This window comes from Heloderma suspectum, chromosome 4 (assembly GCF_057233095.1).
Source record: "Heloderma suspectum isolate Gila_16-S chromosome 4, 16-S_ref, whole genome shotgun sequence".
Lineage (NCBI taxonomy): Eukaryota > Metazoa > Chordata > Lepidosauria > Squamata > Helodermatidae > Heloderma > Heloderma suspectum.
In genome coordinates, this window is record NC_139461.1 from 126,542,028 (window position 1) to 126,560,961 (window position 18,934).

The 18,934-nt window shown below is 45.3% G+C and overlaps 1 protein-coding gene across 4 annotated transcripts in view; it reads right to left on the minus strand.

Moving 5' to 3' along the window:
* Nucleotides 1-18,934, minus strand: part of LOC146347384 (uncharacterized) — a 144,644-nt gene that overhangs the window by 83,044 nt on the left and 42,666 nt on the right. For 3 of the 4 annotated variants that reach the window (XM_084848142.1, XM_084848138.1, XM_084848141.1), the window contains one exon: nt 17,983-18,066. In XM_084848142.1, coding sequence (XP_084704268.1) covers nt 17,983-18,054 — 72 coding nt within the window. In that variant the 5' untranslated portion in view covers nt 18,055-18,066. The remainder of the gene's footprint in view (nt 1-17,982; nt 18,067-18,934) is intronic. The other variant, XM_084848139.1, reaches the window with a different exon arrangement.

Here is an 18,934-nt window from a genome sequence, read left to right on the forward strand (position 1 = left end):
CCATGGGCTCTGGGATTATTTTTTTACTTTCCCAAAATTGACGCATATACATTCGTGGGAAAATACATACATTTCAGCTGAGGAAAGATTGAATGGAGTGGGGGAGAATATACTAAATGTTACGTACTAAGGTAAGTTATATAAATACTTACGTAAATACTTAAGTAATTATTCACGTATTTTTCCACATGATCGAAAAAAAAATTGCATCCATCTCTGAGCAGACAACAGAAAAAAGGCACCTGACAATCCACGAAACACAGATGGAATGGAGTTTGCACAGTCCATACATCCCTACTTGCCACCCAGCCGTCACCAGGAAAAGATTCAGCAATGGGAGATGTGTTCCAGCCCTCCACCCTCCAAGGTCTCCTCCTGAAAAACTGGCCACAATGCCCCATCTCTGCCAATCCACAAATGGGGGGAGGCCTTTCTGGCCCAGCCCCAATTTCTGTTCAGAGAGGCCTCCAGTTATAGGACATCTAGCTGCAGAGTATCTAGAAAGTGACATGCCATCTATTTTTAGTTATGCTCCTGTAGTGTAAAGACAACAGCTATGGAGCTCTTAGCCTTGGCGCTCAATATCTTGACACACAATGCCAAAGAGCAGTTTCTTTACTGGGCTGAACCTGTGTCTGGGGATACAGGGAATTTTCTTTGTTAAGAATCAAATGCTCTCACATTATACAGTATATCCAAAATAAAGCCAACTATTGACCCTGTGTGCTTTCTCTTTAGCACTCTCTTAATATGGAGCTGCCTGTGTTTCAATCTGGTATTATGAATGTAATTCCCTGTTCTAACCATGAATAAAGCAGACACAATGCACCATTCACATCTTTCAAATGTTGCATCAGATACACTGTCCCTTGCTGTTATCTGTTATTAAAATCTTGGTAGTTTATAGCATTGGTTTCCCCCCCCCTTTTGAAAAATAGAGCTTCTGCCCTTTCTTTTGGCATAAAAAGCATCCATCCTGGTCCAGTGTGTTCCCTCCCCTTCAAACTCCTTGTGCAACTTCTGTGATGCTTTGAAGCTATGCCAAGTGTGTCCTCTTTCAACCCTCTTTCACTGACAGTACTTCGATGCAAGGTTGTTGTCATTTACAAAGCTTTTGCCATTCAGGTGGGGGGGTGGGGAGAATTAGCAGCCTGATGCTTCAAGCTTTTAATGTAACCCCTTTGGTGATAAGAGCAAGAGAGCAAATTGACATTGCCTCACTGGAGTCTCTGAGGCTCCTATAAAATAAATGCTTTGGGGATCACCTAATACTAGTGCTGAATTTCTCCTACATTTTTTCAACCATTCTCATTCATTTTGATAAAAAAAGAAAGAAATTGCTTTAGAAATGAAGTTCAAAGGAGAATAAATTTCAGAGAACTTCTCATGGGTTGGGTTTGGGGTTCTTGTGCTTACTGTACTTATGAGGTAGCCATGGAGATTAATTTACTTATAGGGTGGCCATGGAATGTACAGACATTCACTGTACAATAGTCTCTGTGGCAGCCTGTAGCCTCCTCAGTTTACCACCATTCAATTAAAGCCATCATGAGGAAGAGATCATGAGGCAATTTCTCCCATGGGGCTTTTTCAGTTCAGAAAGTGCAGGTGGCCTGGGAGGCTGCAGAGCAATGGGAAGATGTGTAATAGAGTCAGAACACACACACAGCACCCTCGGCCACCTCGCAGGGATTAGGTAAGCTCAAAAACCAAAAGCAATTCAAAATTCTGCCTCAGAAAAGTGGAAGTCTCAACATAGTTGATGCTGTTGCCACTTGCAGGAGCAATGCAACAAACCAAAACCCTTGGGGGGGGGGGAGAAAGAACCTGTGCTACAATTCCTGCTGATAGTGAGCCCTATCTGTGAGAAACTGTTGGAGAATTTCTCCTCCCTTAGGAGAATTTCAGTGAAAGTGTCCCCCCAATTTCTCTGCCCACAAATAGGCTGGATAATTTTGAGAGTCCATTTGTGCACAGCTCTTCCTAATACTGGTTAGATTTCTAGTGGGACTCTAGCTCTTTTCAGTCATCTATCCCTCAAATAATTAGAATCACATGAGCAGGAGAGCAGTGATGTGCGCATTGGGTCCACCCCCTCCATCACATCCCTGACACCTTCTTCGTATTGCATGGCGAAGGACTGACGAGTCAACTCTATGTATGGACTGGAGGTGCCTGTGCAATATAGAACACCCCAGAATCAGAGTTTTTAAATCACATGGGGAACCTCAAATAGAGCAGGCTCTCCAGTTCAGACGTTCTCTGCCCAACCTATGGAAGGGATGGGGCCAGGCAACTGGAAGGTAACAGAGGAAGCAAGTGTGGACCCATTCTGTCCTCTCAGGTGATGAGAGTCTATGTCTGCATAGAGCTTCTGCAATACATAAATCAGTAAGATTTCCCTGAAGCTACTTCCCCACACTCAAGGATTCCAGTGTTTCTCAGGGAGTGTTCATTTGGACTCATTAGCAATTCTACACCACTCTTCCTTGGAAAACTCCGATTAACATATGGGGCTCGCAACACTGCTTCTGTTCTAGGCAATGGCCTCATATGCACTGACTGAGCTTTAAAAATTCTAGAGTGGATAATTCCAAGGTCTTCTTTGGGCCCTTGTTTATTTTATTATTTATTTAGAGGATTTTTACCCCACTCTTCAGCCAAAAAGGCTCCTGGAGTGGCTTACAAAGGTTAATATTAAGATCATCCCTGCCCTCAGGCTTACAATTTAAGGGCATAATCCTATGGGGATAGATGGCTGTCTCCAAACTTGGAGGTGGCTGGCTATCCAAAGCAGGACAGGCAGAGCACAGAGGGGATCCTCTCCTATCCACTCCGGCCACCCTGCATTTGCAGATAGATAGCCGATTTTGGTTGTCTAGCCAGGGTGCATTGGAGTGTGTGTTCGGGGGAGGCCGGACAGTGCATAGGAAGCATCATAAGGGCACTTCTGTGGTCCCCTCTCCTCCCCATCCCCAGGAACACCCCCTTTTCACCATCCCCACACTCCTCTTATGAGCACAGAGCTGAGGACGAACCACACTGCCTATGAAGCAGTAGGGGAGGGGGCAGGGAGTGAGGTTTGTGGGGACCAACAAATCCTATGGCTATCTAGACACTGTCTAGCAGCCATAGGACTGTATCCTAAAAGATACAACACAAAAGGAAAAAAAGGATTTGGAAGGAGGAGGGGAAAGAAAGCAATACATTGCTGGCTGACGTATTGGGCTACACTGGTCTCCCCCTTGCCGTAATGCTCTTTCTGGGAGAGAGAAAGTGGCCCTTGGTTCTCTGGCAGTTGGATGATTCTTTCTAGTGGGAGGGGTGGAGCAAGCTCCCTGCAGCTCTTCCCTTTCTGGCTGATGTACTGGGCCAGGTTGGTTTCCCCCTTGCCATAATGTTCTTCCTGGGAGACAGGAGGAGCAGCCTCCCAGGGGCCCTTGGTTATCTGGCTGATGGATGAGGCCAAAGTCTGCAGTCCCAGGGAACTGTCAGTTGGACCTGTGTGTTCTTTCTAGAAGGGAGAGTGTTCTTTTTGACTCTGTGTGACGGGGGGTGAATACTATGCTATGGCAATTCAAGTGTGAGCCTGCAATCCCTGATTAGGGGCACTTGATTCAACTCTCAGTATTCTTGGGATACATGATAATGTGTACAGTACTGGTAGGTTATATGTGGTGAGTGGAGCTCACCATTTCATAGAGAGGCAGCGATATGTGAGGGGTGTTTCACATATGGCTGGGATGTTTAGGTTATAATGGATTGGATCTGGAATCTTCCTTCTGTGAGAGGAAAGGCTCTGCCCTCTCTAGTCCCACCACCCGATTTTGGGGGATCCACCTCCCCTGCATACACCACAGCTCACAGCAAGGTCTCCTGACTCTCTGTGAAGTATTTTCAGGGGGCTGGAGGGGCTACCATGGGAAGCAGGCAGGTGAATCTCACTTCCACTAGTGGAGTTGATCCAGCATCAGTTTGGATCCAACCTACTGGTTTAAAACAAACAAACAAACCACACACACACATTTTATTTAGTATGTTTCTATCCCACCCATCCTCTAGGGAAATCATGGTGGCATTAACAGTTCTCCCTCCCACCCCCAATCCATTTTATACTCACAACAAATCTATGAGGTACTGTAGGTTAGGCTGATAGAGAGTGACTCGCCCATCAATATGCCCTAGAATTCTCTGCAGTGTGTCCAGGTTTGGTGGCAAATAGATAGCACTTTCTCAGAAGACAGCAATAGTAAGGGTGCCCTGAAGATGGCAAGTTTACAAAAAAGAGAGAAAGACCTGGGTTCCAGTATTTAAACTGAAAATATAAAGGAGCAAATTTGCTGGTGATTTTCCACAGGAAACATGAAAGCCAAGGGAGGCTAATTGGCTCTTTCAATTTAATAGTACAGAAAATAATGAGAATTTTCCTTAGTCTCAAATCGCAGCTAACAGAAGATAAAAATCAACTCCAGCCTACTTACCAAATGTGGCAGCAGTCAGTCAACGGTACTGATTGCTGGAAGCACACCAAATAAGTGTGTTTACAGGAGAGAAGTCAAACCTGAGAAGTTGTCTAAGTAAATTAATTGCTAGCTTCCCTACCCATACCTAGTACAAACCCAGCATGATTAACTCTGCATTCAGCAGACAGAAAGTTGTGCCAAACAATTTTTCATGAAATGTATCTGCCTTGACTTTTACAATACAGAGGGTGAGAATTTCCAAGTTTAAAGAGCTGCTGTAAGTTTGGTTGGAAAGTACTGGAGATGTCATCTGTCGTAAGTGTCTCCCAATCTAGGGGTAGTATCCAATATTAGTCATATGTAGAGTAGACCCATTGAAATGAATGAGACTTAAGTTAGTTGTGATTAACTTAAGTCTCATTCATTTCAATGGGTCTACTTTATGAAAGACTAACATTGGATACTACCTAGGCTGCAGAGGAAAACAAACACACACACATACCCTGATAATTCATTATTATTTATATAGCAGCATCAATACACATGTTCCAAGTGCTGGTGGGCTAGCAAATTAAACTTACCTAATTAATAGCTAAAGCCTTTAAGCACTGTGCATGAAACAGTATGCCTCCGAATACCAATTGCTGGGGAACGTGGGGGGGGGGTGATATTGAACTCATCTCTTGCTTGTGGACTTCCCATAGCATCTGGTTAGCCAATCTCATAAGAGAATGTTGGACTAGATAGGCTTTTGGTCTGACTGAGCACAGCTCTTCTTATATTATGTTCTTATGAACCTATCTGTATATTGAGATCTTCCTCAGAGGCCCTTTTATGAGTCCCCTTTGGTATGGCCCTTTTAGTGCTGGATAGAGCGTTTTCAGTGGTGGTCCCCATATTTTGAATGGCCCTCCCAGGCAGCCCTACTGGCACTGATGTTGTTTCCTTTTTGGCACCAGGTGAAGGTCTTTTTATTTTATTTTTAATTTATCAGGCTTTTTAGATGCTGCATAGATTCTGTCTCCACATATGGTTTTAAATCTTCTCTGGCTCTAGTTTTAGTATTTGGTTTTATTATTCTGTGGTTTTATAGTTATTTAGGTAATTGGTGATGTTATTATTATGTTAACCTTTTGATCTGAAAGCTGTTCTGAGAACTCTTTGAGGTTGAAAAGTGGGATACAAGTCCATGAAATGAAATAAAATGGATACCCATTTGAATGGATGGCTAAAGTATGCTTGTAGTTGCCTGTTGGTTTTGGTACATTCCCAGGGTACATGATTCAATGGAGGTAAGTTTAAGATTTAAGACAGAATTCTGTGGAAGATGAGAGAATTTAAATTAAATAAACACTCCTTGGCACAAAATAATAGGGCCCCCTTCTCTTACACCCCATGCTGTATTTCTATGATTCCTGTTCTGAATCACAACAATGGTCCTGAATGCAAAACTTTGTTTCCCAAAACATATGGGCTGGATTCATAAACTTACTTTCTTTTCCTTGCATTGTCATATTTAATACCAACTGTGTTGGCTCTAAAGAAGAACTCCAGGAACCAAATAGAAAGTCTGCATCTAGAATGATGGTTCTATTTATGTGGGATAGATGGTTTGGCACAAATTGCTAGAAGCTGAAATGAATGTAGACTCATTACGGAGAGAGAGGGATATTCCTGCAGAATTGCCTGTCTTTTGAATCCAATCCAGGGCTCATTACTGAAACTTCTACAATATCTGAGATCATCTAAAGCAATTTCTTCCATACTTCATCCTGGCATTTGGGGATAACCATTAAAAAACAAATTCCCTTTATTGAAGATTTTTTCCCCCTTTGTTGTACAAGTGGTATAGATGTAGGGTAACTAGAGAGCTAGGTAACCAGAGTGAAGAGGAAAGGTACTGTTCAAATGCTACAATGCTGGAAGACGCAAAGCTAAAACTAAGTAATCTATGTTAATTTTATTTAGTATTACAATGGACTTCCTCAAGTAGTCATTTGGAATAATTTACCAAAGTGGTTCTTGGTGCAAAATCTAAGAAGATAACTTTGTCTGTTGGTGAATTCTTCCCAAGACACATGTAAACTATGGAAAGCAACCCGTCAAAGCATAGTGTAGTTTGGCCTACATATGACACATTTCCAAGAAATCATTTAAAGACTGTATTTTGAAGGTTCGTGGTTCACATTTTAATTTTGACATTTGAATTTTGACAGAAGAGGGGTGGGAACTTGGCCAGAAACCTACCCTATAACCTGACCCATCCCTCAAGGGAATAACATCTTCTGGGCTGAGCTGGTTTTCTGGCCAGAGGGAGAGATGAGTTTCCAAGCATCCTTTTTTCCTGAGGTCTTTCCCAGGCCTAGATGAGCACAGGCACAGAGAGGAGACAGCACACGCATACAGTTGGCACTGCCTCCCTTCCCAGCCGATCATGGGACTCAGTCATTTTGTCTATGTGGTCATCAGTCCATAAGGAAGTGTGGAGAGCTGCCAATCCAGGAGAAGGTATGAGCTCTTTTGTTTTGTATCTGTTCACTGAGATCAGAAGCAGTGCCAAAACAGCATTTCCTAGGAACCGGTCGCAGATGTCCCTATCCTGAATACATCTCTTGAGATGTACAACTGTCCAGTTGTGAACACAAAAGTGCAAAAAGGGAGAGGAGGTATCATCTTCCTTATCTCCCAATTGCAAAGGATTTGGGGTGTTGAAAAAGTGGCTGAATAAGAGAAAAAAAATAGCTCTCCCTTCACACTAATAAACTTCTCTTGGTCTCCCATTCATTCCTCACAGCTGAAAAAGAAGGGAGAGGCAGAGAGAGAGGGGGGGGGACAAAAACTGAGGGATCCATTTTAGTTTTTGCTTGCATGCAGAGGCAACGTGAGAAGCACATGTCTGCTATGCCTAGCACGGCTACTTGTTAATCACCAAAAAAGTGGACACACATCACCAAAATAGAGGAGAAAAGAGGATACCTGTTTGCATAACATGTGCATACGTGCAAATTTAGAAATAATTATTATAATTTAAATAGAATTACAGTACATCTCATCATACAGTGGATTGTGACTAGGTAACCTGCATGCCTTGCCAAGTCTGCTATCCAGGTGCTGTTGATGGGCAACTTCAAGGTCCAGCTCTACTTTCTGATGGTTCTTTATCTTGAAACCTGACTTGGGCTGGATGTAGAGGACACCTTTAAAATAGAGGATGATCCTCTGACAGCCCTTCAAATAGAGGATTGTCCTCTGTAAAAGAGGACACATGGCCACCCTAGTAGAATCATGGAGTTGGAAGGGACCATTTAGGCCCTTGAGTCCAAAGCCCTGCCCAGTGCAGGAATCCAGTTTCAAACATCCCTTACAGGTGGCTGTCCAATCTCTGCTTGAATACTCCCAGTGATGGAGAGCCCACCACCTCCCCAGGCAGTTGGTTCCATTGTCTGACTGCTCTGAGTGTTAGGACGTTTTTCATGATGATCAACTGAAGTCTGCCTTCCTGTAAGCCTGTTATTTTTTGTCCTGCAGTCCTGGATGATAAAGAATATGTTGCGGCCCTCTTCTGTGTGACAAACCTTTAGGTACTTGAAAAGGCCTATCATATACCCCTCAGTTAGGGTTGTCCATCACAGGGAAATCCAGCCCTTTTGGGGGCTGACAGATCCCTGTGATGGACCCAGCTCAGCTTGCATGAGCATGCTGAGCCCCTATAGAGTTCCCAAAGCTCAGGAACTTTACCAAGGTTTTTTTTGCTGCAAATGGTGTTGACAAGAGTCCTGCTGCTGCCACCTGCCACCATTGGTGCTGCTGCCTCTGTGTGCAAACCCCTCACACTCTCCTTGCCAAGGAGAACGTGAGGGATTTGCCCATGATGGCAGTGCCAGGAAGCCCTGGTGGCAGCACTGCCGCTAATATGCACAAAAGGATCCTTCTCCCCTCTCCCAGGATTGGGGGAAAAGGAACCATTTGCACATATTAGTGGCCCCATTTTGTGCAAATGGCTTCTTCTCCCCCTTCTGGGAGGGGGAGAAGGGGCCATTTGTGCAAAATAGGGCCACTAATATGGGAACTCCTGCTGCCATCACCTGCCAATCCTTTGTGTTATCCTTGTAAGGAGAGGATGAGGGGTTGACAGGCAGTGGGGGCAGGAGTCCTGCATGACCCTCCAACCGCTCATGCTCTCCTTGCAAGGGTGGGTAGTTGGCAGGGGCAGGAGTCCCATGCCATCTCCTATTCCCTCACGCCCTCCTTGCAAGGAGAGCATGAGGGGTTGGCGGGCGGCATGGGAATCCTGCCCCCACCGCCTGTCAACCCCTCACAGGATCCTTGTAAGGGGACACCTGCCACTGAATGCCAACTTCTCACATGCTCGCCTTCCTTCAGCAAGGTCAGCAGGTGGTGGAAGTCCGTGAGCTGGCCCAACTCACATTGGTAGAGTCAGGTCAGTTCATGGATGAGTTAGCCAGAGTCTGGAGGGCTGAGCTAGCAAAAACTCGGCAAGTTCTACCCCCAAACTGGATTCCTCCAACAAGCATACCCTTCTCTTCTCAAGGCTAAAGATACCCAGTTCCTTCAGCCTGTCCTGTCTTTCTCCTTTTCCCGTAAATATGATATCATCAGGATGTGAGGGAGGGAAGTTCTGGATCTGTATTCTTTCTTCTCCTGGATATTCAGCAGCAGCAAAATTGTATGAGGATTTTCCATTTGGCTATGTCTGTCCTGAGACTGACTACATATGCTCTAAAATGGAATAACAGGAAGTGTGTTTTTGTTCAGTCGTTAAGTCATGTCTGACTCTTCATGACCCAATGGACCATAGCACGCCAGGCCTTCCTGTCCCCTGCTCTCTCCCGGAGTGTGCTCAAGTTCATATTCATTGCATCGGTGATGCTATCTAGCCATCTCATCCTCTGCTGTCCCCTTCTCCTTTTGCCTTCAATCTTTCCCAGCATCAGGGTCTTTTCCAGGGACTTTTCTCTTCACATTAGGTGGCCAAAATATTTGAGCTTCAGCTTCAGTATCTGTCCTTCCAATGAACAGTCAGGGATGATTTCCTTTAGGATGGACTGATTAGACCTCCTTGCAGTCCAGGGGACTCGTAAGAGTCTTCTCCAGCACCACAGTTCAAAGGCATCAATTCTTCAGCGCTCAGCCTTCCTTATACTCCAGCTCTCACAGCCATACATTACTACTGGGAAAACCATAGCTTTGATTATACGAACCTTTCTCGGCAAGGTGATGTCTCTGCTTCTTACTATGCTGTCTAGGTTTGCCATAGCTTTCCTCCCAAGGAGCAAGCGTCTTTTAATTTCATGGCTACAGTCACCATCTGCGGTGATCTTGGAGCCCAAGAAAATAACATCTGTCACTGCTTCCATTTCTTCCACTTCTATATGCCAGGAAATGATGGGGCCAGATGCCATGATCTTAGGTTTTTTTTTAATGTTGAGTTTCAAACCAGCTTTTGCACCCTCAACAAGAGGCTCATTAGATCTGCTTCACTTTCTGCCATTAGGGTGGTATCATCTGCGTATCTGAGGTTGTTGATAATTCTGCCGGCAATCTTAATTCCGACCTGTGATTCATCCAACCCAGCATTTCTCATGATGTACTCTGCGTATAAATTAAATAAGCAGGGCGACAATATACAGCCTTGTCATACTCCTTTCCCAATTTTGAACCAATCGGTTGTTCCATGTCCGGTTCTTACTGTTGCTTCTTGACCCTTGTACAGGTTTCTCAGGAGACAGGTAAGGTAGTCTGGTACTCCAATCTCTTTAAGAATTTGGCACAGTTTGTTGTGATTCACACAATCAAGGGCTTTAGTGTAGTCAATGAAGCAGAAATAGACGTTTTTCTGGAATTCTCTTGTTTTCTCCATGATCCAGCGAATGTTGGCGATTTGATCTCTAGTTCCTCTACCTCTTCGAAACCCCACTTGTACTTCCAGTAGTTCTCGGTTCACATGCTGCTGAGCTTGTAGGATTTTGAGCATCACCTTGCTGGCATGTGAAATGAGTGCAATTATGCTGTAGTCTGACCACTCTTTGGCATTGCCCTTCTTTGGAATTGGAATGTAAACTGACCTTTTCGAGTCTTGTGGCCACTGTTGAGTGTTCCAAATTTGTTGGCATACTGAGTGCAGCACTTTAACAGCATCATCTTTTAGGATTTTAAATAGCTCAGCTGGAATAATGTCATCCCCGCTAGCTTTGTTGTTAGAAATGCTTCCTAAGGCCCACTTGACTTCACTGTCTAGGATGTCCAGCTCAACTTCAGTGACAGCACTATCATGGCTATCTGGGATAGGGATGTACGAAAGTTCCGCAATGGATCTCGGGGAGGCCGAATGCCAGCACATTCGGCACCCTGAAATCGGTGGTGGAACGGCCCCCACACACACCCCGCACCCCCCGGGATGGGACTTACCTTAGGCAGATCTTCCTGGCGGCGGTGGCTCAAGTGGCGGTTAACTGCCGGCGGCAGCAGCCAGTCTTCTAACCGGCTGCCACCACAGCCATTTCCAGGTAAAACAAACAAACAAACAAAAAATGTGATAGGCTACGTAAACATTTACGTAGCCTATCACAGCTAGATTTTAAAAAAAAAACACCTTGATAGGCTACGTAAATGTTTACGTAGCCTATCACGGCTGATTAAAAAAAAAAAAAAAATGCACGTACGCAAATGACAGAGCCCATGGGCGCCGCCATTTGCGTTCCTTATTTTGACATGTCTTAGTCTACGTTAACATTTACATAGACTAAGACGGCGAAAATAAGGGGAATGCAAATAGTGTAGCATCTGTGCTATTTGCGTTGCCCTTATTTTCACCGTCTTAGTCTACGTAAATGTTTACGTAGACTACACGAGCTAAATAAGGAGAAAATAAGGGCAGCGTTATTTGCGTTGCCCTTATTTTCACCATAGTCTACGTAAATCTTTACGTAGACTACCCGGGCCCAAATAAGGAACGCAAATGGTGGTGCCCGTGGGCACCGCCATTTGCGTACGTGCTTTTTTTTCGTTTTCAAAGTCACCCGTGATAGGCTACGTAACGATTAACGTAGCCTATCACGGCTGACTTTGGAAATCTAGCCGTGATAGGCTACGTTAATCATTACGTAGCCTATCACGGGTGTGTGTGTGTGTGTGTGTGTGTGTTTTCATTCACTTTTTTATTTCGTGGCCGGGGAGACGGGGCGCTTCTCCCCGGCCTGAATTTCGGCAGGGCGAGGAGGGACGCCTCCCCTCCCGACCTGAATTTCGGCTGGGCGAGGCGGGGCACCTCCCCCCCGGCCTGATCTTCGGGGGGAGAACCAAACGCCTCCCCCCCACCGCAAAGCAAGCTGCGAGACCAGGTAAGTGACTTTCGTACATCACTAGTCAGCTCCAAGTCTTGATTTACTGACTGTATGGAGCTTCTGCATCTTGCAAAGGACATAATCAATCTGATTTTGATTTTGACCATCTGGTGATGTCCATGTGTAGAGTCATCTCTTGTGCTATTGGAAAAGAGTGTTTGCTATGATCAGCGTGTTCTCTTGGCAAAACTCTATTAGCCTTTGTCTTGCTTCATTTTGTACACCAAGGCCATGCTTGCTTGTGATCCCGGTGATTTCTTGACTTCCTTCTTTAGCATTCCATTCCCCTATGATAAAGAGGACATCTTTTTTTGGAGTTAGTTCTAGAAGGTGTTGTAGGTCTTCATAGAACTGATCAACCTCAGCTTCTTCGGCATCAATGGTTGGGGCATAGACTTGAATTACTGTGATGTTGAATGGTTTGCCTTGGATTCGTACTGAGATCATTCTATCATTTTTAAGATTGTACCCCAGTACGGCTTTTCCCATCCTTTTGTTGACTATGAGTGCTACTCCATTTCTTCTAATGGATTCTTGCCCACCGTAGTAGATATAATGGTCACTTGAATTAAATTTGCCCATGCCTGTTCATTTTAGTTCACTGATTCCTAAGATGTTGATGTTCAATCTTGCCATCTCATGTTTGACCACCTCCAGCTTACCTTGATTCATTGATCTTACATTCCATGTTCCTAAACAATATTGTTCTTTACAGCACTGGACTTTCTTTTTACCACCAGACACATCCACACCTGAGTGTCCTTTCGGCTTTGGCCCAGCCACTTCACTCTTTCTGGCGCTACTCGGAAATTCCCTCTGCTCTTCCCCAGTAGTATATTGGACACCTTCCAACCTGAGGGGCTCATCTTCTGGCGTCATATCTTTTAGCCTTTGATACGTTCCATGGGGTTTTCTTGGCAAGAATACTGGAGTGGGTTGCCATTTCCTTCTTCAGTGGACCACATTTTGTCAGAACTCTCCACCATGACCTGTCTGTCTTGGGTGGCCCTGCATGGCATAGTTTATGGCTTCACTGAGCTATGCAAGCCCCTTCACCACAACAAGGCAGTGATCCATGAAGAGTAACAGGAAGTGTACTGACACTTAAAAAAAACACCCTATAAATGCAAACTGAGCTATAAAGTCAAAGTCAGCCTTGGGTCTGACTAGCTATTAAGAATGCGAAGTCAAAGTCTGGAAAGGGATGGGGAATATTTGAGAGAGAACTATTTATGATTTAGAAATCAAACCTGAATATCTAGGACCTTGTACTGCAGCAAGAATTTAACCAGGCCCTGCATACTCCATGGTCCTCATCAGTGGAAAATATTAATCAGTGGCAGTGCATTTGGTTTTATATGTATGAAATACAAGATAATCAAGATAAGTGGTGACAGTATTTCTATGAACGCTTCCAACATGCTTGTTAGGTCATGCATGTTAGGCATATAAACCAAACTCAGCATTCTCTGTTGTGAATGTTTTGTGAACTGAGATGCTGGATAACAATTTACTCATTGATCTAATGGCTCATATAACTCTGACTTCAGAAAATGTGTGTGTTTTTCAACCAATTGGCCAGTGAAAACATGCTCATATTTCCTTCTTTTCAAATGTTATAAATCTAGCAAGCCATAACAAAAAAATACAATCAATCAACTTTCTGCATGTAGCCATGTGTAAGGTAAGGTTTGTGATGTCATGTTTGGCAGCATGGCTGTGAGAAGAGGTTGAGCAGACCCTAGTGTTTGGGCTTTTCAGCCAGCAAGCGAAAGATTGTGATGAAACTGTGACCTCCAGATATAGTTGGAGTATCCAGTGAAAATTAAAACTGCAAAGAACTGAGCAAATGTTGAGGGCATGTTTAAAATAATGGGTTTAGTCATTCATGATCATAAAGGCATTATGAAAGCAAAATTGAGACATAAAAGGCAATCAGAAGTGAGACTCAGAGATTGTAGTTATTCATAAAGAAAAAGAAAGAAAAAGTGCTAGTCTCTCTGGGCTTATATTCCTCAATAAGAAAAAAGAGCGTGAAAGCATGCCACAATGAAAGATGCACTACTCTGAAGAGAATAGAGTAAGATAATTGAAACAAGATCATTTGAGGTGGTGTCAAATGGAAGAACAAGAGGGCACACACTTTAGCCAAGGAATGTTGTTCACTTTCCCTGTAAGGTCCACTTTGCAAGTCAAGCTGTTCATAAATAAAACAGCACTGTTTTAAAACAACAGGATACATGTTATAAGACTAGAAAGTGCTTTTAGAGAATAAAAAACATCCTTTAAATAGCCCCAGTGGTTTTCAACTCCATTTTGATAGAATCCTGATGTTCCTTGGAAATCAGGAACTCATCAATAAGTAGAACAGCAGTGGTTGTCAAGCCTCCCTATCCCTAGATGACCCCCTTGCTTACCAAGGCCTCACTTAGCAGAATTAGCAAAAGGGCCCCCAAATGGTCGGGCTGGCTTACCACATTTTGAAGAAGGTGCAGTAATATACATTAGTACAAAGAACTATTAGGTCCAGAATGTAATATAACTAGGGATGGATGGACCATCCTGTGCCCACCCTGCACAGCTCTTGCTGAACCCCCAGCACTTACCCAATCCAGGCGAGTGGTGTGGGGTGAGCTGCTGAGCAGTTTGTGAGGTGCTCGACAGCAGCGCACAGGTGTCCACTCCCACAAGGGTGCCATTTGACACTCAAATGGCTGCTCATTCTTTTCCGTAAGTATCCCAGCTACACAAATGGGGGCCTTAAAGGGGCAGCGTTGACAATGTTACAAGCATTTATGCACTGGGGTCCATGGACTGGCATTTGGGGGGCTGAGACAGTGATTTATCTCTGGGTTTCGAGCCTCAACCAGGTGCCCGCACTATCCCCAGATACAACCAGTTTGTATGGCAGTGCAGGAGAGTGCTGGGTATGTTAGCACATAGCTCAGTTTTAGAATGAACCAAACAGACCCCATCTTGGCCAGAGAACTGTAAACTTGGTGTCTTTCACCTCCGACCTTGGCAAGGTGGGGAAAACACAGACAGAGGATGATCCCAAGCAGCTATTTCATAGGGGTGCATGAAAGCCACTTACCTGGTCTCACAGCTTGCTTCGCGGTGGGGGGGAGGCGCTTCGCTGCTCCCCCCGAAGTTCAGGCCGGGGGGGGAGGCTTCCCACCTCGCCCGGCCGAAATTCAGGCCAGGGGGGAGGCTTCCCGCCTCGCCCGGCCGAAATTCAGGCTGGGGAGGAGGCGCCTTGCCTCGCCCGGCCGCGAAATAAAAAGTAAAAAAAAAACGCCCCCGTGATAGGCTGCGTGACAATTAACGTAGCCTATCATGGCTAGATCTGCAAAGTCAGCTGTGATAGGCTATGTTAATCATCACGTAGCCTATCACGGGTGACTTAAAAAAAAAAGCGCGTACGCAAATGGCGGCCCCCTTGGGAGCCGCCATTTGCGTTCCTTATTTGGTCGCCGTAGTCTACGTAATCTTTACGTAGACTACAGCGACCAAATAGGGAACGTGAATGGCAGCTCCCTATGGGGGCCGCCATTTGCGTACGTGCTTTTTTTTTTAAGTCACCCGTGACAGGCTACGTGATGATTAACATAGCCTATCACAGCTGACTTTGCAGATCTAGCCATGATAGGCTACGTTAATCGTCACGTAGCCTATCACGGGGGCGTTTTTTTTTTTTTTTACTTTTATTGGAATGGCGGCGGCGGCAGCCGGTCGAAAGACCGGTTGCCGCCTCTGCCCCTGTCGAAGACCTGACGAACTGCTGCCGGGACCCGCCGCCGGGAGGGACATTCGGGAAAGATAAGTCCCATCCTGGGGGGTTGCGGGGGGCGGGTGTGTGTGGAGAATTTCTCCCCAAAACTACTTCGGGGGGCCGAACACATTGGCACTCGGCCCCCCGAAGTTTCGGGGAGAAATTCTCCCCCATCCCTACTATTTCATGTACATAAAGTTAGATCAGACATTATTCAATTTAGCAAAGTATGAATGTCTCACATGTAGAGTGAGTTCTCGCCTAAATATTGCAAAGAATTTGCAAAGTGTCATGAATATGTTTCCTCAACATGCATCACTGAGAAAGCCATTTTCATAAAGTACTCTTCTTTGTTATACAGATGGCTCTGGGAAGTAGAGCAATCAAGTTCTTTGTTTTAGGGCAAGCACAACCATTCACAACACTAGGGGCTATTTTTTTTTTTTTTACAAACTTTTGTAAGCTTTGTGCTTCAGTCCAGCTGGACATCATGTCACAGCCTTTGTTTAAAATGTATAGAACCCCTCCATTTTGGGTGGTCAGTGTGCTTTTCCTCTCTTAGGCAAGGTGCCATAATGCTGCTGAAATCACTCAAAATCTCTCTTCCCATAGGAAAGGCTCCAGGCTGAAATCACTAGGTGGCTACTTCTCTGCTGAAATCACTGCTGATGGATTCATAGTGCTGAAATTACTAGGTGGGCCATTAGTACCAAGACTTGGTTTGATGGGCAAACCCCATCTGCTCTCACCACAGGCACACTTGGGTGCTTGGGTCTCTCAAGGAACCGCTAGCCAAATTCCAGGCCAATCTTCCCCCAAGAAAGCAAATTACTAGGAATGGCAGAGAATTCCAACACGGATCTCGGGGAGGCTGAATGCCAGGGCATTCGGCCCCCCGAAATCTGTGGTGGAACAGCCTGCTCCCCCACCCCCCCCCGCGGATCCCCCCGGGATGAGACTTACCTGGGGTGGATCTTCCGGGTGGTGGTGGCTCCGGCGGCGGTGGTGGCGGCAGCTGGTCTTCCGACCGGCTGCCGCCACTGCCATTTGCAGGTTGTTGGTTTTTTTTTTACACACATGTGATAGGCTACGTAAGTTTTTACATAGCCTAAAATGACTGGGTAAAAAAAACAAGGTGTACGCAAATGGCGGCAGCTATGGCCGCTGCCATTTGCATTCCTTATTTTGGGCCATCTTAACCTACGTAAATAATTATGTCGACTAAGACGGAGAAAATAAGGGGAACACAAATAGCGTCCACTATGCTATTTGCGTTCCCCTTATTTTCGCCATCTTAGTCTACGTAAATATTTACATAGATTAAGACGTCAAAAATAAGGAACGCAAATGGTGGCGGCCATAGCCACCACCATTTGCGTACGCGTCCCCCCCCCCCAGAGCCCTCCGCAGCTGGAAATCCGGCTGCAGACGGCTCTGGCCTGGCTGGGCCTGGCTGGCTGCTCCACGGAGCTGCCGCGGAACACAGCCAGCCACGGAGAATTCCGGAGGGGAGGAACGGAGCGCCTCCTCCCCCGTCCAGGATTCCGGGGGAGGGACGGAACGCCTTCCCCCCCACCATAAACATAATCCACGAACAGGTAAGTGATTTTTGTACATCCCTACAAATTATACACATTCAAGGAACTTTAGGCACTAGTAATCAATCCTGATTTGAATGATGACATTTGTTAGATATCCATCCATGTTCTGTAAACATGTGAGCATTACAATCATAGCAGAATTGACTTACGAGCCACCAAATTCTGAGTCTCACCATGTAGTGGGTTGGTTGGTGAGCAGAAAATATTTTTTTCCTTAATTGATTTTCTGCAGTAAGAGAAAAGATGGAACATGCTCTGGGAAAACACAGGAGGGTTACGAGGGGAAGACAGCATCACCTAGACCCACTGCAAAACTCTATGAATGAGGCAAGCCAATTGCACCATAAAAGTCTCACCTGGAAGCATACTATGTTTTCTTCTGTTCACTAACAGCCCACCACCAGCAACAGTTGGGGTATTCATTACATTTATATCCCATCTTTCGTCTAGCACAGAAGTCAACATGGCATACATGAGGTGCCCAGATAGTCTCCCCTCCAGCCTCTGCTCAGATTGAAACCTTCTTAGCTTCAGCAAGGTGGCTCTATCATGTGCCATCTTCAGACCACATCCCCTCATAAGAGTACAGTAAGCAGTGTTGGTCTAGCTCAGAAATTGCAACATCAGAATGTGTATTTTTCTTCTCTCTAGAAATTGGATTGCAAATTTATTTTTTTCTGGTTCAGTACTGTGCTCTTGATAGCAACAATGGCTAGGAGAAAAATTCAGCAGATGAAGATTTTCCAGTCATGCAGGTGCAAAACATCTGATGATGGCCCTACCTCCAGAATGCATGTAGTTTGATTGAGAAACCAGCAAGCTTGCCAGGCTGCCATCCGTGGAGGCTGCTGCATATACCAGAACTGCTGAAGAAGCAAAGAAGCAGAAGACAATAAAGATATGGATGTTTCAGCCTGTCCTTCCCTGCCCATTTCTCTGGCTCCCCACCCCCTGCCCTCAGCAGCTGTGGGTCAAAACTAGTGCTTTTACAATAGGCATAGGAGGACAAGGAGATCAAGGGAGGAGAACCCTCGCCTGCATAGTCTCCTGCTTCTTTGGCACTTTTGAAAGTTAGGGATATAGGAAGCTGCAATATTGTATATTCCAGGCTTCCAAGGCCAACACTCCCATGCGGTGGGGTGAATCCCCAGCCTCAGGCAGTAGAGTGGGAGGAGCCGTGAATTGACCCAGCACCAGAAGGGGCCCCTGTGAGTGCCACCAGGCAGATGGGTGCCCAGGCAGATGAATGCCATAATGTGGAGGCCACGGAGCTAGTGCACGCCATCTCCTTATATTTTATTTGTTTGTTTGTTTGTTTGTTTGATAGTGGACTTCATAGAGTTCCTAAGTGCATAGAGACCTGTTGTGTAGTTTAACTTAACCAGCAGTTTTATGGTTAAGAAAGCAGGCCTTTAACACAGGCTGGTAATTCACAGCCTGCCTTGAAGCTGTTTATGCCAGCTAAATTGTGTCATCCTGAAGGAAGAGATAAGGGTGAATTGCCTTGATTCTCACGAAAGGCTGGGAGACTCCCCCACCTGAAAGGCAATAAGATTCCCAAGCTAAATGTTTTGAGAACCTTTTGGGTAAGAGAGAAGCCCCCCTTTTCTTGTGTGTGTGTTAGCCTATTGGTTTGAGAGAGGAGGGGGAGAAGTGTTGCTCATGAGCTAGAAGGAGGCATTTAGCAGAGAAGTTTATAAGATCCAGCTTGCTGGCTGCCCTATGGTCTCCCTC